The sequence below is a fragment of the Symphodus melops genome (assembly GCF_947650265.1).
Source record: "Symphodus melops genome assembly, chromosome: 22".
Taxonomy (NCBI): Eukaryota; Metazoa; Chordata; class Actinopteri; order Labriformes; family Labridae; genus Symphodus; species Symphodus melops.
In genome coordinates this window covers 948,582-965,825 of record NC_136712.1, presented here as the reverse complement: position 1 = coordinate 965,825, position 17,244 = coordinate 948,582, and the positions used below count along the sequence as shown (strand labels likewise).

The window sequence follows — 17,244 nt, the reverse complement described above, 5'->3', positions numbered from 1 at the left end:
TTAGCCAGCTCTGCATCTGGTGGACACTGTAGCTTCAGGTGTTTAGCCAGCTCTGCATGCTGGTGGACACTGTAGCTTCAGTGTTTAGCCAGCTCTGCATCTGGTGGACACTGTAGCTTCAGTGTTTAGGGCCAGCTCTGCAATCTGGTGGACACTGTAGACTTCAGTGTTTAGCCAGCTCTGCATCTGGTGGACACTGTAGCTTCAGTGTTTAGCCAGCTCTGCATCTGGTGGACACTGTAGCTTCAGTGTTTAGCCAGCTCTGCATCTGGTGGACACTGTAGCTTCAGTGTTTAGCCAGCTCTGCATCTGGTGGACACTGTAGCTTCAGTGTTTAGCCAGCTCTGCATCTGGTGGACACTGTAGCTTCAGTGTTTAGCCAGCTCTGCATCTGGTGGACACTGTAGCTTCAGTGTTTTAGCCAGCTCTGCATGTGGTGGACACTGTAGCTTCAGTGTTTAGCCAGCTCTGCATCTGGTGGGACACTGTAGCTTCAGTGTTTAGCCAGCTCTGGCAATCTGGTGGACACTGTAGCTTCAGTGTTTAGCCAGCTCTGCATGTGGTGGACACTGTAGCTTCAGTGTTTAACCAGCTCTGCATGGGTCTGTAAAGCTTTCTGCGTTTCTAACCTCCTCTCCATGTTTCATCTCCAACATTGATCCTAGTTTGAGCAGCTTTCTGCTGCTGGAGCTTATTAGAAACATGCAGAGGCTTTTTAGCTCGGGTACAATCACTTCTATCTGAAGCAGTTCCACTGCCCGCTTCCATCGCTGCAACACCTGTTCACCTGATAACTGCTCTCATATCTGGCAAACCCAGGGGCGTCCAAAAACGGCCTTCAAAGCCCCGCCTACCTTCTCTTGTCTATCTTTCGATAGATATTTTACTGATTGGACCATCTCTTAGACTCTGTGATTGTACAAATAAGAGTTTGAAACCCTTTTAATTGTCAAATTTGACATAAATATTTAAGGATACCTTAAATACCCAAAAACCAAACCCCTTCTGGCAGTCTGCTCTCAAAAAAACACGACCTTTTAATATAAAGAACAAGAATAAATCTTTCTGATTAAAGGCTTAAAACCCTTCGTTGGTCAAACCCTGATATGTGCGGATCTGGAGCGTGTGAACAAAACAGTCTGAAGTCAGTCTAACCTGTGATTCAGTCTCACTGCAGTCACAGTTCTCCTCATGAGGAACTCTACATGTTTGTATTTTGTAGGAGCAAGACAGCTTTAAAGAAACGGAAGCTTACAAGGTAACAAGACTAAACAACACCATGTGGCTCTCAGCCTGTGCTTTTATCTGTGTGTGTGTGTTTGTGTGTGTTTGTGTGCTGCCATTGCACTAATAACAGCCTTCAGCCAGAAACAGAGAACATCCCAACACTTTAATCCAGCAGATTAAAGTGAAACTGAACCAATGGCCCAGTTTTTTACCACTTAGGCAGAGGAACCTTTGTGGAAATAAAACGTGGAAAGACTGCCGTCAGCAATGGAGATCTGGACAGTTCATCATCTCATTGAAAACTTCAATCATTGATTTGTGCAAATCTGAATATTACCTGATTGTTTTACATGTGCTTACATAATTTTAAGTAACTGTTTTTTAATCAAGAAATGTCACTGATTATCATATTATATTTAATGTGAAATCTGTTATTATTCATTATTATGTCATTATTATTAGTTGTATTTTCTGACACATTGGTGTTTCTTTTCAGCCCTGTGCAGCTGGACGATTTCGATGCATACTTTTAAAGAAATGGGCAAAGACTCGGCCTACAAGTTCTCCCTACAGTTTTGAGGTATGAACTTAATCTTTGTTTTTGTTTATGTATGAAAGGATGTCTGTTTGTGTGCAAATAAAGAAATACAAGGAGGTATGTGTTGAATGTATGTAGGCTATGTGTGTATGTATGATTAAAAAAAGTTGTATGTATGTATTTGTATAAAGTAAATACATAAACGAATGGATGTATAACGTTTTTACAATGAATGTGTTGTATGTATGTCCATTTTTATGATGGATGTATGCATGGCGTTTTTTTATGATGCAAGTTTTATACGATGTAAGAATGTATATTGGTTTTTGTCGAAAAAAGTAAAAAAACGACATACATACCAATGTACAAACCAATGTCGAAGAATACAAAAAACGACATACCTACCCATGTTGAAAAATATAAAAAAAACGACATACCTACCCATGTTGAAAAAATATAAAAAAACGACATACCTACCCATGTCAAAAAATATTAAAAAAACGATATACATACCCATGTCAAAAAAAAACATGCTGATACACTTATGTAGCTATTTTATTGTTTATTCAAAAACTGGCAGTTTAGACTGAAGTGTAATACATTGAGTTAATGTCTTAAAAACATTTATTGTAAAAACAATGTACAAACCATCATAAGAGGCATACATACGTAAATATACGACATATATACATCCATTGAAAAAAACCCGACATACATTCTTTCGCCGTAAAAAAATGACATGCATATATCCATCTTAAAATACACATCCATCGAAAAAACAACATACATACATCCATTGAAAAAAACGACATTCATACCTATGTCGAAAAAAGTGGAAAAAACGACATAACATACCTATGTCGAAAAAAGTCAAAAAACGACATACATACCTATGTCGAAAAGTCAAAAAACGACATACATACCTATGTCGAAAAAAGTGAAAAAAAACATATATACCTATGTCGAAAACAGTGAAACAAACGACATACATACCTATGTCGAAAAAAGTGAAAAAAAACATATATACCTATGTCGAAAAAAGTCAAAAAACGACATACATACCTATGTCGAAAAAAGTCAAAAAACCACATACATACCTATGTCGAAAAAAGTCAAAAAACCACATACATACCTATGTCGAAAAAAGTCAAAAAACCACATACATACCTATGTCGAAAAAAGTCAAAAAACCACATACATACCTATGTCGAAAAAAGTCAAAAAACGACATACATACCTATGTCGGAAAAAGTCAAAAAACGACATACATACCTATGTCGAAAAAAGTCAAAAAACCACATACATACCTATGTCGAAAAAAGTGAAAAAACCACATACATATCTATGTCGAAAAAAGTGGAAAAACGACGTACATACCTATGTCGAAAAAAGTCAAAAAACGACATACATACCTATGTCGAAAAAAGTGAAAAAACGACATACATATCTATGTCGAAAAAAGTGGAAAAACGACATACATACCTATGTCGAAAAAAGTCAAAAAACGACATACATACCTATGTCGAAAAAAGTCAAAAAACCACATACATACCTATGTCGAAAAAAGTGAAAAAAAACATATATACCTGTCGAAAAAAGTGAAAAAACGACATACATACCTATGTCGAAAAAAGTGAAAAAAGACATATATACCTATGTCGAAAAAAGTCAAAAAACCACATACATACCTATGTCGAAAAAAGTCAAAAAACGACATACATACCTATGTCGAAAAAAGTGAAAAAAAACATATATACCTGTCGAAAAAAGTGAAAAAAAACATATATACCTGTCGAAAAAAGTGAAAAAACGACATACATACCTATGTCGAAAAAAGTCAAAAAACGACACACATACCTATGTCGAAAAAAGTGAAAAAACGACATACATACCTATGTCGAAAAAAGTGAAAAAACGACATACATACCTATGTCGAAAAAAGTTAAAAAAAACATATATACCTATGTCGAAAAAAGTCAAAAAACGACATACATACCTATGTCGAAAAAAGTGAAAAAAACATATATACCTATGTCGAAAAAAGTGAAAAAACGACATACATACCTATGTCGAAAAAAGTGAAACAAACATATATACCTATGTCGAAAAAAGTGAAACAAACGACATACATACCTATGTCGAAAAAAGTGAAAAAAAACATATATACCTATGTCGAAAAAAGTGAAAAAAAACATATACCTATGTCGAAAAAAGTGAAAAAAAACATATACCTATGTCGAAAAAAGTGAAAAAAAACATATATACCTGTCGAAAAAAGTGAAAAAACGACATACATACCTATGTCGAAAAAAGTGAAAAAAAACATATATACCTATGTCGAAAAAAGTGAAACAAACGACATACATACCTATGTCGAAAAAAGTGAAAAAAAACATATATACCTATGTCGAAAAAAGTCGAAAAACGACATACATACCTATGTCGAAAAAAGTCAAAAAACGACATACATACCTATGTCGAAAAAAGTCAAAAAACCACATACATACCTATGTCGAAAAAAGTCAAAAAACCACATACATACCTATGTCGAAAAAAGTCAAAAAACGACATACATACCTATGTCGAAAAAAGTGAAAAAACGACATACATACCTATGTCGAAAAAAGTGGAAAAACGACATACATACCTATGTCGAAAAAAGTCAAAAAACGACATACATACCTATGTCGAAAAGTCAAAAAACGACATACATACCTATGTCGAAAAAAGTGAAAAAAAACATATATACCTATGTCGAAAAAAGTCAAAAAACGACATACATACCTATGTCGAAAAAAGTCAAAAAACCACATACATACCTATGTCGAAAAAAGTCAAAAAACCACATACATACCTATGTCGAAAAAAGTCAAAAAACCACATACATACCTATGTCGAAAAAAGTCAAAAAACGACATATATACCTATGTCGAAAAAAGTGAAACAAACGACATACATACCTATGTCGAAAAAAGTGAAAAAAAACATATATACCTATGTCGAAAAAAGTGAAAAAAAACATATACCTATGTCGAAAAAAGTGAAAAAAAACATATATACCTGTCGAAAAAAGTGAAAAAACGACATACATACCTATGTCGAAAAAAGTGAAAAAAAACATATATACCTATGTCGAAAAAAGTGAAACAAACGACATACATACCTATGTCGAAAAAAGTGAAAAAAAACATACCTATGTCGAAAAAAGTCAAAAAACGACATACATACCTATGTCGAAAAAAGTCAAAAAACCACATACATACCTATGTCGAAAAAAGTCAAAAAACCACATACATACCTATGTCGAAAAAAGTGAAAAAACCACATACATACCTATGTCGAAAAAAGTCAAAAAACCACATACATACCTATGTCGAAAAAAGTCAAAAAACGACATACATACCTATGTCGAAAAAAGTCAAAAAACGACATACATACCTATGTCGAAAAAAGTCAAAAAACCACATACATACCTATGTCGAAAAAAGTCAAAAAACCACATACATACCTATGTCGAAAAAAGTCAAAAAACGACATACATACCTATGTCGAAAAAAGTGAAAAAACGACATACATACCTATGTCGAAAAAAGTGGAAAAACGACATACATACCTATGTCGAAAAAAGTCAAAAAACGACATACATACCTATGTCGAAAAGTCAAAAAACGACATACATACCTATGTCGAAAAAAGTGAAAAAAAACATATATACCTATGTCGAAAAAAGTCAAAAAACGACATACATACCTATGTCGAAAAAAGTCAAAAAACCACATACATACCTATGTCGAAAAAAGTCAAAAAACCACATACATACCTATGTCGAAAAAAGTCAAAAAACGACATACATACCTATGTCGAAAAAAGTGAAAAAACGACATACATATCTGTGTCGAAAAAAGTGGAAAAACGACATACATACCTATGTCGAAAAAAGTCAAAAAACGACATACATACCTATGTCGAAAAAAGTCAAAAAACGACATATATACCTATGTCGAAAAAAGTGAAACAAACGACATACATACCTATGTCGAAAAAAGTGAAAAAAAACATATATACCTATGTCGAAAAAAGTGAAAAAAAACATATACCTATGTCGAAAAAAGTGAAAAAAAACATATATACCTGTCGAAAAAAGTGAAAAAACGACATACATACCTATGTCGAAAAAAGTGAAAAAAAACATATATACCTATGTCGAAAAAAGTGAAACAAACGACATACATACCTATGTCGAAAAAAGTGAAAAAAACATACCTATGTCGAAAAAAGTCAAAAAACGACATACATACCTATGTCGAAAAAAGTCAAAAAACCACATACATACCTATGTCGAAAAAAGTCAAAAAACCACATACATACCTATGTCGAAAAAAGTGAAAAAACCACATACATACCTATGTCGAAAAAAGTCAAAAAACCACATACATACCTATGTCGAAAAAAGTCAAAAAACGACATACATACCTATGTCGAAAAAAGTGAAAAAACGACATACATACCTATGTCGAAAAAAGTGGAAAAACGACATACATACCTATGTCGAAAAAAGTCAAAAAACGACATACATACCTATGTCGAAAAGTCAAAAAACGACATACATACCTATGTCGAAAAAAGTGAAAAAAAACATATATACCTATGTCGAAAAAAGTCAAAAAACGACATACATACCTATGTCGAAAAAAGTCAAAAAACCACATACATACCTATGTCGAAAAAAGTCAAAAAACCACATACATACCTATGTCGAAAAAAGTGAAAAAACGACATACATATCTATGTCGAAAAAAGTGGAAAAACGACATACATACCTATGTCGAAAAAAGTGAAACAAACGACATACATACCTATGTTGAAAAAAGTGAAAAAAAAACATATATACCTATGTCGAAAAACTTTAAAAACGACATTCATACCTATGTCGAAAAAAGTGAAAAAACGACATACATACCTATGTCGAAAAAAGTGAAAAAAAACATATATACCTATGTCGAAAAAAGTGAAAAAAAACATATACCTATGTCGAAAAAAGTGAAAAAAAACATATATATACCTGTCGAAAAAAGTGAAAAAACGACATACATACCTATGTCGAAAAAAGTGAAAAAAAACATATATACCTATGTCGAAAAAAGTGAAACAAACGACATACATACCTATGTCGAAAAAAGTGAAAAAAAACATATATACCTTTGTCGAAAAAAGTCAAAAAACGACATACATACCTATGTCGAAAAAAGTCAAAAAACCACATACATACCTATGTCGAAAAAAGTCAAAAAACCACATACATACCTATGTCGAAAAAAGTCAAAAAACCACATACATACCTATGTCGAAAAAAGTCAAAAAACCACATACATACCTATGTCGAAAATAGTCAAAAAACAACATACATACCTATGTCGAAAAAAGTGAAACAAACGACATACATATACCTATGTCGAAAAAAGTGAAAAAACGACATACATACCTATGTCGGAAAAAGTGAAAAAAAACATATATACCTATGTCGAAAAAAGTCAAAAAACGACATACATACCCTTGTTGAAAAAAGTGAAAAAAAAACATATATACCTATGTCGAAAAACTTTAAAAACGACATTCATACCTATGTCGAAAAAAGTGAAAAAACGACATACATACCTATGTCGAAAAAAGTCAAAAAAAACATATATACCTATGTCGAAAAAATTTAAAAACGACATTCATACCTGTCGAAAAAAGTGAAAAAACGACATACATACCTATGTTGAAAAAAGTGAAAAAAAACATATATACCCATGTTGAAAAAAGTGAAAAAAAACATATATACCTATGTCGAAAAAAGTGAAAAAAAACATATACCTATGTCGAAAAAAGTGAAAAAAAACATATATACCTATGTCGAAAAAAGTGAAACAAACGACATACATACCTATGTCGAAAAAAGTGAAAAAAAACATATATACCTATGTCGAAAAAAGTCAAAAAACGACATACATACCTATGTCGAAAAAAGTCAAAAAACCACATACATACCTATGTCGAAAAAAGTCAAAAAACCACATACATACCTATGTCGAAAAAAGTCAAAAAACCACATACATACCTATGTCGAAAAAAGTCAAAAAACCACATACATACCTATGTCGAAAAAAGTCAAAAAACGACATACATACCTATGTCGAAAAAAGTGAAAAAACGACATACATACCTATGTCGAAAAAAGTGGAAAAACGACATACATACCTATGTCGAAAAAAGTCAAAAAACGACATACATACCCATGTCGAAAAGTCAAAAAACGACATACATACCTATGTCGAAAAAAGTGAAAAAAAACATATATACCTATGTCGAAAAAAGTCAAAAAACGACATACATACCTATGTCGAAAAAAGTCAAAAAACCACATACATACCTATGTCGAAAAAAGTCAAAAAACCACATACATACCTATGTCGAAAAAAGTCAAAAAACGACATACATACCTATGTCGAAAAAAGTGAAAAAACGACATACATATCTATGTCGAAAAAAGTGGAAAAACGACATACATACCTATGTCGAAAAAAGTCAAAAAACGACATACATACCTATGTCGAAAAAAGTCAAAAAACGACATATATACCTATGTCGAAAAAAGTGAAACAAACGACATACATACCTATGTCGAAAAAAGTGAAAAAAAACATATATACCTATGTCGAAAAAAGTGAAAAAAAACATATACCTATGTCGAAAAAAGTGAAAAAAAACATATATACCTGTCGAAAAAAGTGAAAAAACGACATACATACCTATGTCGAAAAAAGTGAAAAAAAACATATATACCTATGTCGAAAAAAGTGAAACAAACGACATACATACCTATGTCGAAAAAAGTGAAAAAAAACATACCTATGTCGAAAAAAGTCAAAAAACGACATACATACCTATGTCGAAAAAAGTCAAAAAACCACATACATACCTATGTCGAAAAAAGTCAAAAAACCACATACATACCTATGTCGAAAAAAGTGAAAAAACCACATACATACCTATGTCGAAAAAAGTCAAAAAACCACATACATACCTATGTCGAAAAAAGTCAAAAAACGACATACATACCTATGTCGAAAAAAGTGAAAAAACGACATACATACCTATGTCGAAAAAAGTGGAAAAACGACATACATACCTATGTCGAAAAAAGTCAAAAAACGACATACATACCTATGTCGAAAAGTCAAAAAACGACATACATACCTATGTCGAAAAAAGTGAAAAAAAACATATATACCTATGTCGAAAAAAGTCAAAAAACGACATACATACCTATGTCGAAAAAAGTCAAAAAACCACATACATACCTATGTCGAAAAAAGTCAAAAAACCACATACATACCTATGTCGAAAAAAGTGAAAAAACGACATACATATCTATGTCGAAAAAAGTGGAAAAACGACATACATACCTATGTCGAAAAAAGTGAAACAAACGACATACATACCTATGTTGAAAAAAGTGAAAAAAAAACATATATACCTATGTCGAAAAACTTTAAAAACGACATTCATACCTATGTCGAAAAAAGTGAAAAAACGACATACATACCTATGTCGAAAAAAGTGAAAAAAAACATATATACCTATGTCGAAAAAAGTGAAAAAAAACATATACCTATGTCGAAAAAAGTGAAAAAAAACATATATATACCTGTCGAAAAAAGTGAAAAAACGACATACATACCTATGTCGAAAAAAGTGAAAAAAAACATATATACCTATGTCGAAAAAAGTGAAACAAACGACATACATACCTATGTCGAAAAAAGTGAAAAAAAACATATATACCTTTGTCGAAAAAAGTCAAAAAACGACATACATACCTATGTCGAAAAAAGTCAAAAAACCACATACATACCTATGTCGAAAAAAGTCAAAAAACCACATACATACCTATGTCGAAAAAAGTCAAAAAACCACATACATACCTATGTCGAAAAAAGTCAAAAAACCACATACATACCTATGTCGAAAATAGTCAAAAAACAACATACATACCTATGTCGAAAAAAGTGAAACAAACGACATACATATACCTATGTCGAAAAAAGTGAAAAAACGACATACATACCTATGTCGGAAAAAGTGAAAAAAAACATATATACCTATGTCGAAAAAAGTCAAAAAACGACATACATACCCTTGTTGAAAAAAGTGAAAAAAAAACATATATACCTATGTCGAAAAACTTTAAAAACGACATTCATACCTATGTCGAAAAAAGTGAAAAAACGACATACATACCTATGTCGAAAAAAGTCAAAAAAAACATATATACCTATGTCGAAAAAATTTAAAAACGACATACATACCTATGTCGAAAAAAGTCAAAAAACGACATACATACCCTTGTTGAAAAAAGTGAAAAAAAAACATATATACCTATGTCGAAAAACTTTAAAAACGACATTCATACCTATGTCGAAAAAAGTGAAAAAACGACATACATACCTATGTCGAAAAAAGTCAAAAAAAACATATATACCTATGTCGAAAAAATTTAAAAACGACATTCATACCTGTCGAAAAAAGTGAAAAAACGACATACATACCTATGTTGAAAAAAGTGAAAAAAAACATATATACCCATGTTGAAAAAATTTAAAAACGACATTCATACCTATGTCGAAAAAAGTGAAAAAACGACATACATACCTATGTCGAAAAAAGTCAAAAAAAACATATATACCTATGTCGAAAAAATTTAAAAACGACATTCATACCTGTCGAAAAAAGTAAAAAAACGACATACATACCTATGTCGAAAAAAGTGAAAAAACGACATACATTTATCGGTTATGTATGTTTTTGTTTTGTTTTTTAATAATATGAAAATGTATTCATGAATTCATAAAAAACATGCTCATACACTTATGTAGCTATTTTATTGTTTATTCATAAACTGGCAGTTTAGACTGAAGTGTAATACATTGAGTTAATGTCTTAAAAACATTTATTGTAAAAACAATGTACAAACCATCATAAGAGGCATACATACGTAAATATACGACATATATACATCCATTGAAAAAAACCCGACATACATTCTTTCGCCGTAAAAAAATGACATGCATATATCCATCTTAAAATACACATCCATCGAAAAAACAACATACATACATCCATTGAATAAAAAGACATTCATACCTATGTCGAAAAAAACGACATACATACCTATGTCGAAAAAAGTGAAAAAAACGACATACATACCTAAGTCAAAAAACGACATACATACCTATGTCAAAAAAAGTCAAAAAACGACATTGATCTTAAAAACAACGTACAAACATCCACCGAAAAAACGACATACATATATCCATCGTGAAATTGACATGAATATTAAAAACGACATGCAAACATCCATCGAAAAAATAACACATACATCATCGTAAAAACGACATCCATTAATATATCGTAGAAAAAAACAAATGCATTCATCGAAGAAATATGACATACATTTATTCACCGTAAAAAACGACATACATATATCCATCGTAAAATAGACATTAATCTTAAAAACGATATACAAACATCCATCGAAAAAAACGACATACAAATATTCATCATAAAACTGACATAATTCATTGTACAAACAACTTACATGAATTTATCATAAAAAACGACACACAAACATGGAAAATGTACTACACCTAATTCCAAGTTTATACATTGAAACCTTTTTCATTGACATGACAATTATTTTCCTCCAGGCCCTCAGTATTTTATATCTCTACTTAAATTCATACATGCACACTTTCAGTTATATAGTGATCGTTCTTTTGTTTATTACACATGTAAACTTGTCTGCAGTTATTTCATGCATGTTAATCTTCTCAGGAGCTGAAAAGCGTTGGTCTGGATCTTTCCCATGATGCAGCAGACCTGCCCATCAACAGGCCCAAAAACAGATACACCAACATCCTGCCCTGTGAGTCACAGACTGCAAAGCATCATGGGTGAAATAATAACTGGGTGTATTAGTAATGAGATGTTTGATATGTGAGGATTGTTTCCTCAACTGGTTTCATGTTGATTGTTTTTAATCTTTATTTACATCTGAATCACAGACGACTTCAGTCGGGTGAAGTTGATCTCCATGCACAACGACGAAGGTTCAGACTACATCAACGCCAACTACATACCTGTGAGTCATCACACCCTCATCATCATTCACTTAAAAGAAGATCTCTTGTAAATTCACAGAAACAAGCAACATAAATAAAGAAGAATTTCCTGGCTGTTTGTGGATCATTAGTACGGTGTTAATCTCTGTGTTTTAATATCTGAGGTCATGTGTCTTTTCTGTGTCTTACTTTGACCTTCAGGGTTATAAACACGCTAAAGAGTACATTGCGACTCAGGGTCCGCTGCCAGAAACTCGTAATGATTTCTGGAAGATGGTTCTGCAGCAGAAATCTCCGATCATCGTCATGCTCACACAGTGCAACGAACGACGCCGGGTCAGTCTCAAACTTTTGTTCGTCTAGAAGGACTTCAGATTGACGTCACAGGACACTGCTGGAAGAATAATAAAACATGAGCAGGTGGTAAGTGTTTGTTTGTAACCTTGAGTGTGTGTTGCTGCGTTCCAGGTGAAGTGCGATCACTACTGGCCGTTCACAGACGAACCGGTGATGTACGGAGAGATCAGCGCAGAGATGCTCTCAGAGACAGAATCTCCGGAGTGGATCATCAGGAAGATTAGACTGGGATATGTGAGCACCACTTCATCTACTCCAAATGAACTGTGCTGTCATGGACGATCTCCTTCATGTTGTCTTCCCTCCCTGCAGGCCGATGAGTCTCAGGACGTTCTCCACCTAAACTACACCTCGTGGCCTGATCACGGCGTCCCAACAGTCAACGCCATTGAAAGCATCCTGCAGTTCGTCCACATCGTCCGACAGCAGGCCAACCGGACCAAAGACCCCATCATCGTCCACTGCAGGTCAGGATCACACTGTCCCTCTGTCGGTTTTATTATTTGTTCATCTTTATCTCAAAGCTCTCTCTCTCTAAGGATCCTCACACCTCACACACACACACACACACACACACACACACACACACCTCATTAACACCCTGAAGCAGTAACCTGATCTGGCTTCAGAGGTCTCATCTGTTAGATTAAAGTTTAAAGATGCTCTTACTCATCTCCGTCTCCTCATTTTATTTGACTCTTAGAAACTTTAACAACCCCGATCAGAGACACTGAGTCCGATCTTCACAGTTCTGACCATTAAAAAGCTCTCAGACGGATGATGTCATGTCCATTAAACGCTTCATTTCCTCTGCGTGTGGTTCAGTGCTGGAGTCGGTAGGACGGGGACCTTCATCGCTCTGGATCGACTGATGCAGCACATCAGAGAGCACGAGTTCGCCGACATCCTGGGCATGGTGTCCGAGATGAGATCCCACCGTCTGTCCATGGTCCAGACCGAGGTCAGACCTCAGCGCCAGAAATATAAAGATTATTACACGACAGGGACAGAAAGGATTAACGCGAGTCTGATTTGTCCCGTCTGTGCAGGAGCAGTACGTGTTCATCCATCAGTGCGTCCTGCTCATGTGGCAGAAGAAGAAGCAGCAGTCCATCACGTCTGATGTCATCTACGAGAACGCCACCAAGACATAATGACGGCGGCTCGTCCACACGTGAGTCACAAACAGACAGAGCGTGCAGTTCTGGGGACTTTTTGAGACCGTATGCTGCCGAACGATCTGTAATTTAAACATGGGCTGATTTACACTGATAGACTTTATGTTCTTAATTAATAGAAATTAAAATGATTTTATGTCCTGTAAAATTAAGCAGAAACTCCTTCAAGCTTTAGCATCTGATTGGCTGAAAGGTTGATGGCATATTCGTCTCCATTATACCTGCAGGGGGAAAAAAAACAGTAGGATTTTAGGCAGTTGATTTTAAAGTAGATTTAATCCCTGCTTGTTGTCTTGCAGGCTGCAAACACACCGGCCTCCTGTGCTTCAGGCATCCATTCTCTGCAGAGGAAGATCCACTTCATCATCAGTATCAAAAAACACAACAGCCTAACATGTTGACGACACAAGAGGGAAAAAAGAGAATCCAGTATTACGTTTGAATTCAAGCACGGGACGGAGATCTGCCTTAAAGAGCCGAACTGACGAACAAACACCCTGAACCCTCTGAACCGGACTGATTCAACGTGTGTGTGTGTGTGGGGGGGGTGGGGGGAGTCAGGGGAGCGTTAATGAGCTCCGTCCTGTAATTGGATGTCTACACTGTGTCCGTCCCTGTTCAGATGACGCGAGGAGACAAGTCGGTGGAGCCGAGGCAGCAGTTTTATTTACATTTTTTTTTTTTTTTTTTTTAATCTCAGGAGTAGCGAGAATGCTGGCCTCTTCCCCCGCTCTGAACGTCATTCGTCATCCATTAGCTCTAGGTTTTAGTGTAGCTCAGATTAATCACCTCTCAGCCGTTAGCAGCTGTCCTGGGGATAAAATGACAGAATCGTAGGCGGTAAATGTCAACGTTACACTGCCAAACATTCAAAACACCGACTGCTAACATGCTAGCCAACTGCCAGGACCGCTGCATGGATCACGTTCACTGAAGAACCCAGCGAGCATTCAACAAAGGACGAAGTTCTGGAAGTATTAGCACAACATTTTACATTTTATATAAAAGCTGATTTTAATCAAACACTAAAAGCATAAAGATGCTTTTCTGAATGTAATGTTTTTTTTTCCTGTTAAAAGAGTCAAACCTTGGAAAACGTAAATATCAATGGTTGTGCCACATTGCTGAACAATTGGTAAATATTTGCTGCAGATTCCAGATTCTCAAAGTTTTTCTGATTTCACTAAATGCTGCTCGACTGGATACAGACCTTTTCATTTCGTAAAACGAATCAACCGTAAACATAAGAATGTTTGTTGGGTGTGCACAAGAACTGACCGGCACAAAGCCAGTTGTAGGATCATTTGCCTTTCTGCAGGAACACGAGTGCCTCCTGCCGCCGCGTGGACGCCGTGGGACGTGTTAAAGGCCAGTTTAGACTATAGAGACTGACGTAGAGATGTAGTTTGTATTTGCACTGAGGAGATGCCTGACCTGCTGACACACAAAGGAACGTCTTTCTGCTGCCTCGCTCCGTGTGTGCCCGTCCTGTCAAACGTGGGCTCTTCCTCACGGAGGATCACCGTCTGAAGACGTCGATTGACTCTAGAGTAGCCGAAGTTGCAGCAATCCTGAGCGGAGACAGAAAGCAGAGAAATTGATCGTTTATCAAAGAGAAGAAGGACAAACACTCGGCAAAATGAACGCACAAAAACAAGAAGTATTATCAAGAACTGATTAAGATGTATGTCTTTAAATTCGGGAAACCTTTACAGACAGACAGAAACATATCAGTTTAGCATATCTCCAGAGTCGGGCCTCACACGGGGCACCAAATAAATCAGTATTTTAAATTCTAAACATATTCAAAGTACAACTTTGTACGTTTACATGCATATTTAAAGGAGCAATATGCAATATATCTACTGAATTAAATGATAAAGTGAGCTTATTATATGATCAGACATGAAGAAGTGCTGGCTTCTCTGACCACAATGCAGCAGCCAGTATTTCCTCCTTCTAACTTTAGATTTCTGGTCCATTAACACAACACGTTTTGGACAGATAGAATTAATTGCAAACATTCTGATATAAATGAATCATGACTCGGGCTGACTGCATCTCTGTCCCTGAAACAAGACTTCTGTACAGGACGTAGTTAAAGCCATTCTCTGAAACATCGGTGTGAGCTCAACTTATTGACATTCATTTAGTTTGTTTTTCATCTTTCTACTGAGCGTTTTACTTGAAGGGCAAAAAGAACTCCACATCTCTCAATTCATGACTGTAGAGAATGTGTTCTGAACAGGTGAGAGGCGGCGACCTTGTTAAAAGTTTGACTTCTTCATTCAGGATTTGCAAGGTGTGGTCAAAATAAGAGCAAAGACTGAAACGGAATTTCTTTCTCGTTAAAAGTTCCAAAGCGAATATAAAAGAAGAAAATAACATTTAACATTTGAATGACATTTTAAAGTATTGAGAAAAAGTGACAAATCAAATTAGAATTTAAGTCTCAGCCGTTTCATTTTACAGGACTGTCAACAAAAGGGAATCGTTTTATTTTTTTAATGATTTCTTTTAAAACAAGCTGTACATGTTATGAATCAATTCATTTATTGTCTTGGATCATCGAACTAAGTATCCAATAATTGGGACTTCTCAGAAATTGTATTGCAACTATTAAATAGCTGAAAAATTCTGATAAGAGTTGCAGCCATTTTGGGCACATCAATACAGTATTTAAGAAAGAGAAAAAACTTCCTCAAGGAATCTTTCACTTCCTTGAAGTTGTTAAAAAAATATTCCCACTGATGGCCACCCTTATTTGATGATAGCAACTATTGCACATTTATATTTTATTGCACATTTATATTTGAGGATCTTCATTCTAATAAAAGTGAAGCCCCTTCAATATTAAATGTATTTAAGCTTTTTTTGACAAATGTTTTAATTATTTTGATCACACCTTGAGATAAACAAAAAAAAAGAAATGAATGTCTTATCAAAGGCTGTTGGACACGTTAGTGTTGATGATTCGTTTTTGTGGCCTTGTGGTTCTGTCACCTGAAGTCTTTACCAGTTTGTTAGTTTGGTCGCCGCTCTATCTGAATTAAGTTCCATTTCACGTAGAAATCAAATGTACTGTACATACTACTACTGCTTAACTATTCTGTTTCTACTCGTCATTACAAAGTAATTCTTGTGGGAATGTTGCTTTAGGTTTGTTTTTTTTAAAACGTGTTGTATATGTGAATCATTGTTACCTGAGCCAGAAGCTCTCTCATCACTACGACGACAGCTCAGTTACTGGACGTTTGGAGACTCGGCTGTTTGGAGAACGAATCGAGGACTCGGAGAACTTGTCTGTGGCCGGAGAGACGCACTTTGGTACGACTGTGGAAAAGATTTACGAAAGTAAAAAAAAACTGACAGAAAACCTGCAGACAATGTGTGAAAGCTCAGCACCGTACACTCTTCTACAATTCCTTTCTCTTCTCGCTTTGTGTGTGTCCAGTCAACCTTGTTCGTCATTGGTGCCATTTTGTGCATTGTGTCACTTAAATTTGAGGGATGATCTCGAACTCGGATCGTCGTCACAGAGTTTTAATGTGTGCGTGTGTGAGTGCAAATTAAAATGTTGCAATTACATTTGTGCTCTTTTAATTTCTACACGAGGAAAACACAGAAATACTAGGAGAAAATACACAAATAACATGTTTATTTTGTCTGTATTAATCCTCACATTCAATATAAAACTAAATCTATATATCACACATAGTTCAAAGACTTACCTCTCTCTGGAAATGTCCTCATTTGCTTGGCATCATTGATCTGTTACTAA

The 17,244-nt window shown here is 34.9% G+C and overlaps 1 protein-coding gene across 1 annotated transcript in view; it reads left to right on the top strand.

Moving 5' to 3' along the window:
- The window catches only part of ptpro (protein tyrosine phosphatase receptor type O), a 41,792-nt gene extending 24,743 nt beyond the window's left edge, over positions 1 to 17,049 (top strand). The window contains 12 exon segments of the mRNA XM_079334809.1: positions 1,223 to 1,258; positions 1,724 to 1,754; positions 1,756 to 1,800; positions 1,802 to 1,807; positions 11,642 to 11,732; positions 11,872 to 11,948; positions 12,130 to 12,264; positions 12,397 to 12,519; positions 12,598 to 12,752; positions 13,111 to 13,246; positions 13,335 to 13,459; positions 13,763 to 17,049. Of these exon segments, the coding sequence (XP_079190935.1) occupies positions 1,223 to 1,258; positions 1,724 to 1,754; positions 1,756 to 1,800; positions 1,802 to 1,807; positions 11,642 to 11,732; positions 11,872 to 11,948; positions 12,130 to 12,264; positions 12,397 to 12,519; positions 12,598 to 12,752; positions 13,111 to 13,246; positions 13,335 to 13,439 (940 nt within the window). The 3' untranslated portion in view covers positions 13,440 to 13,459; positions 13,763 to 17,049.
- Positions 17,050 to 17,244: the final 195 nt, after the last annotated feature.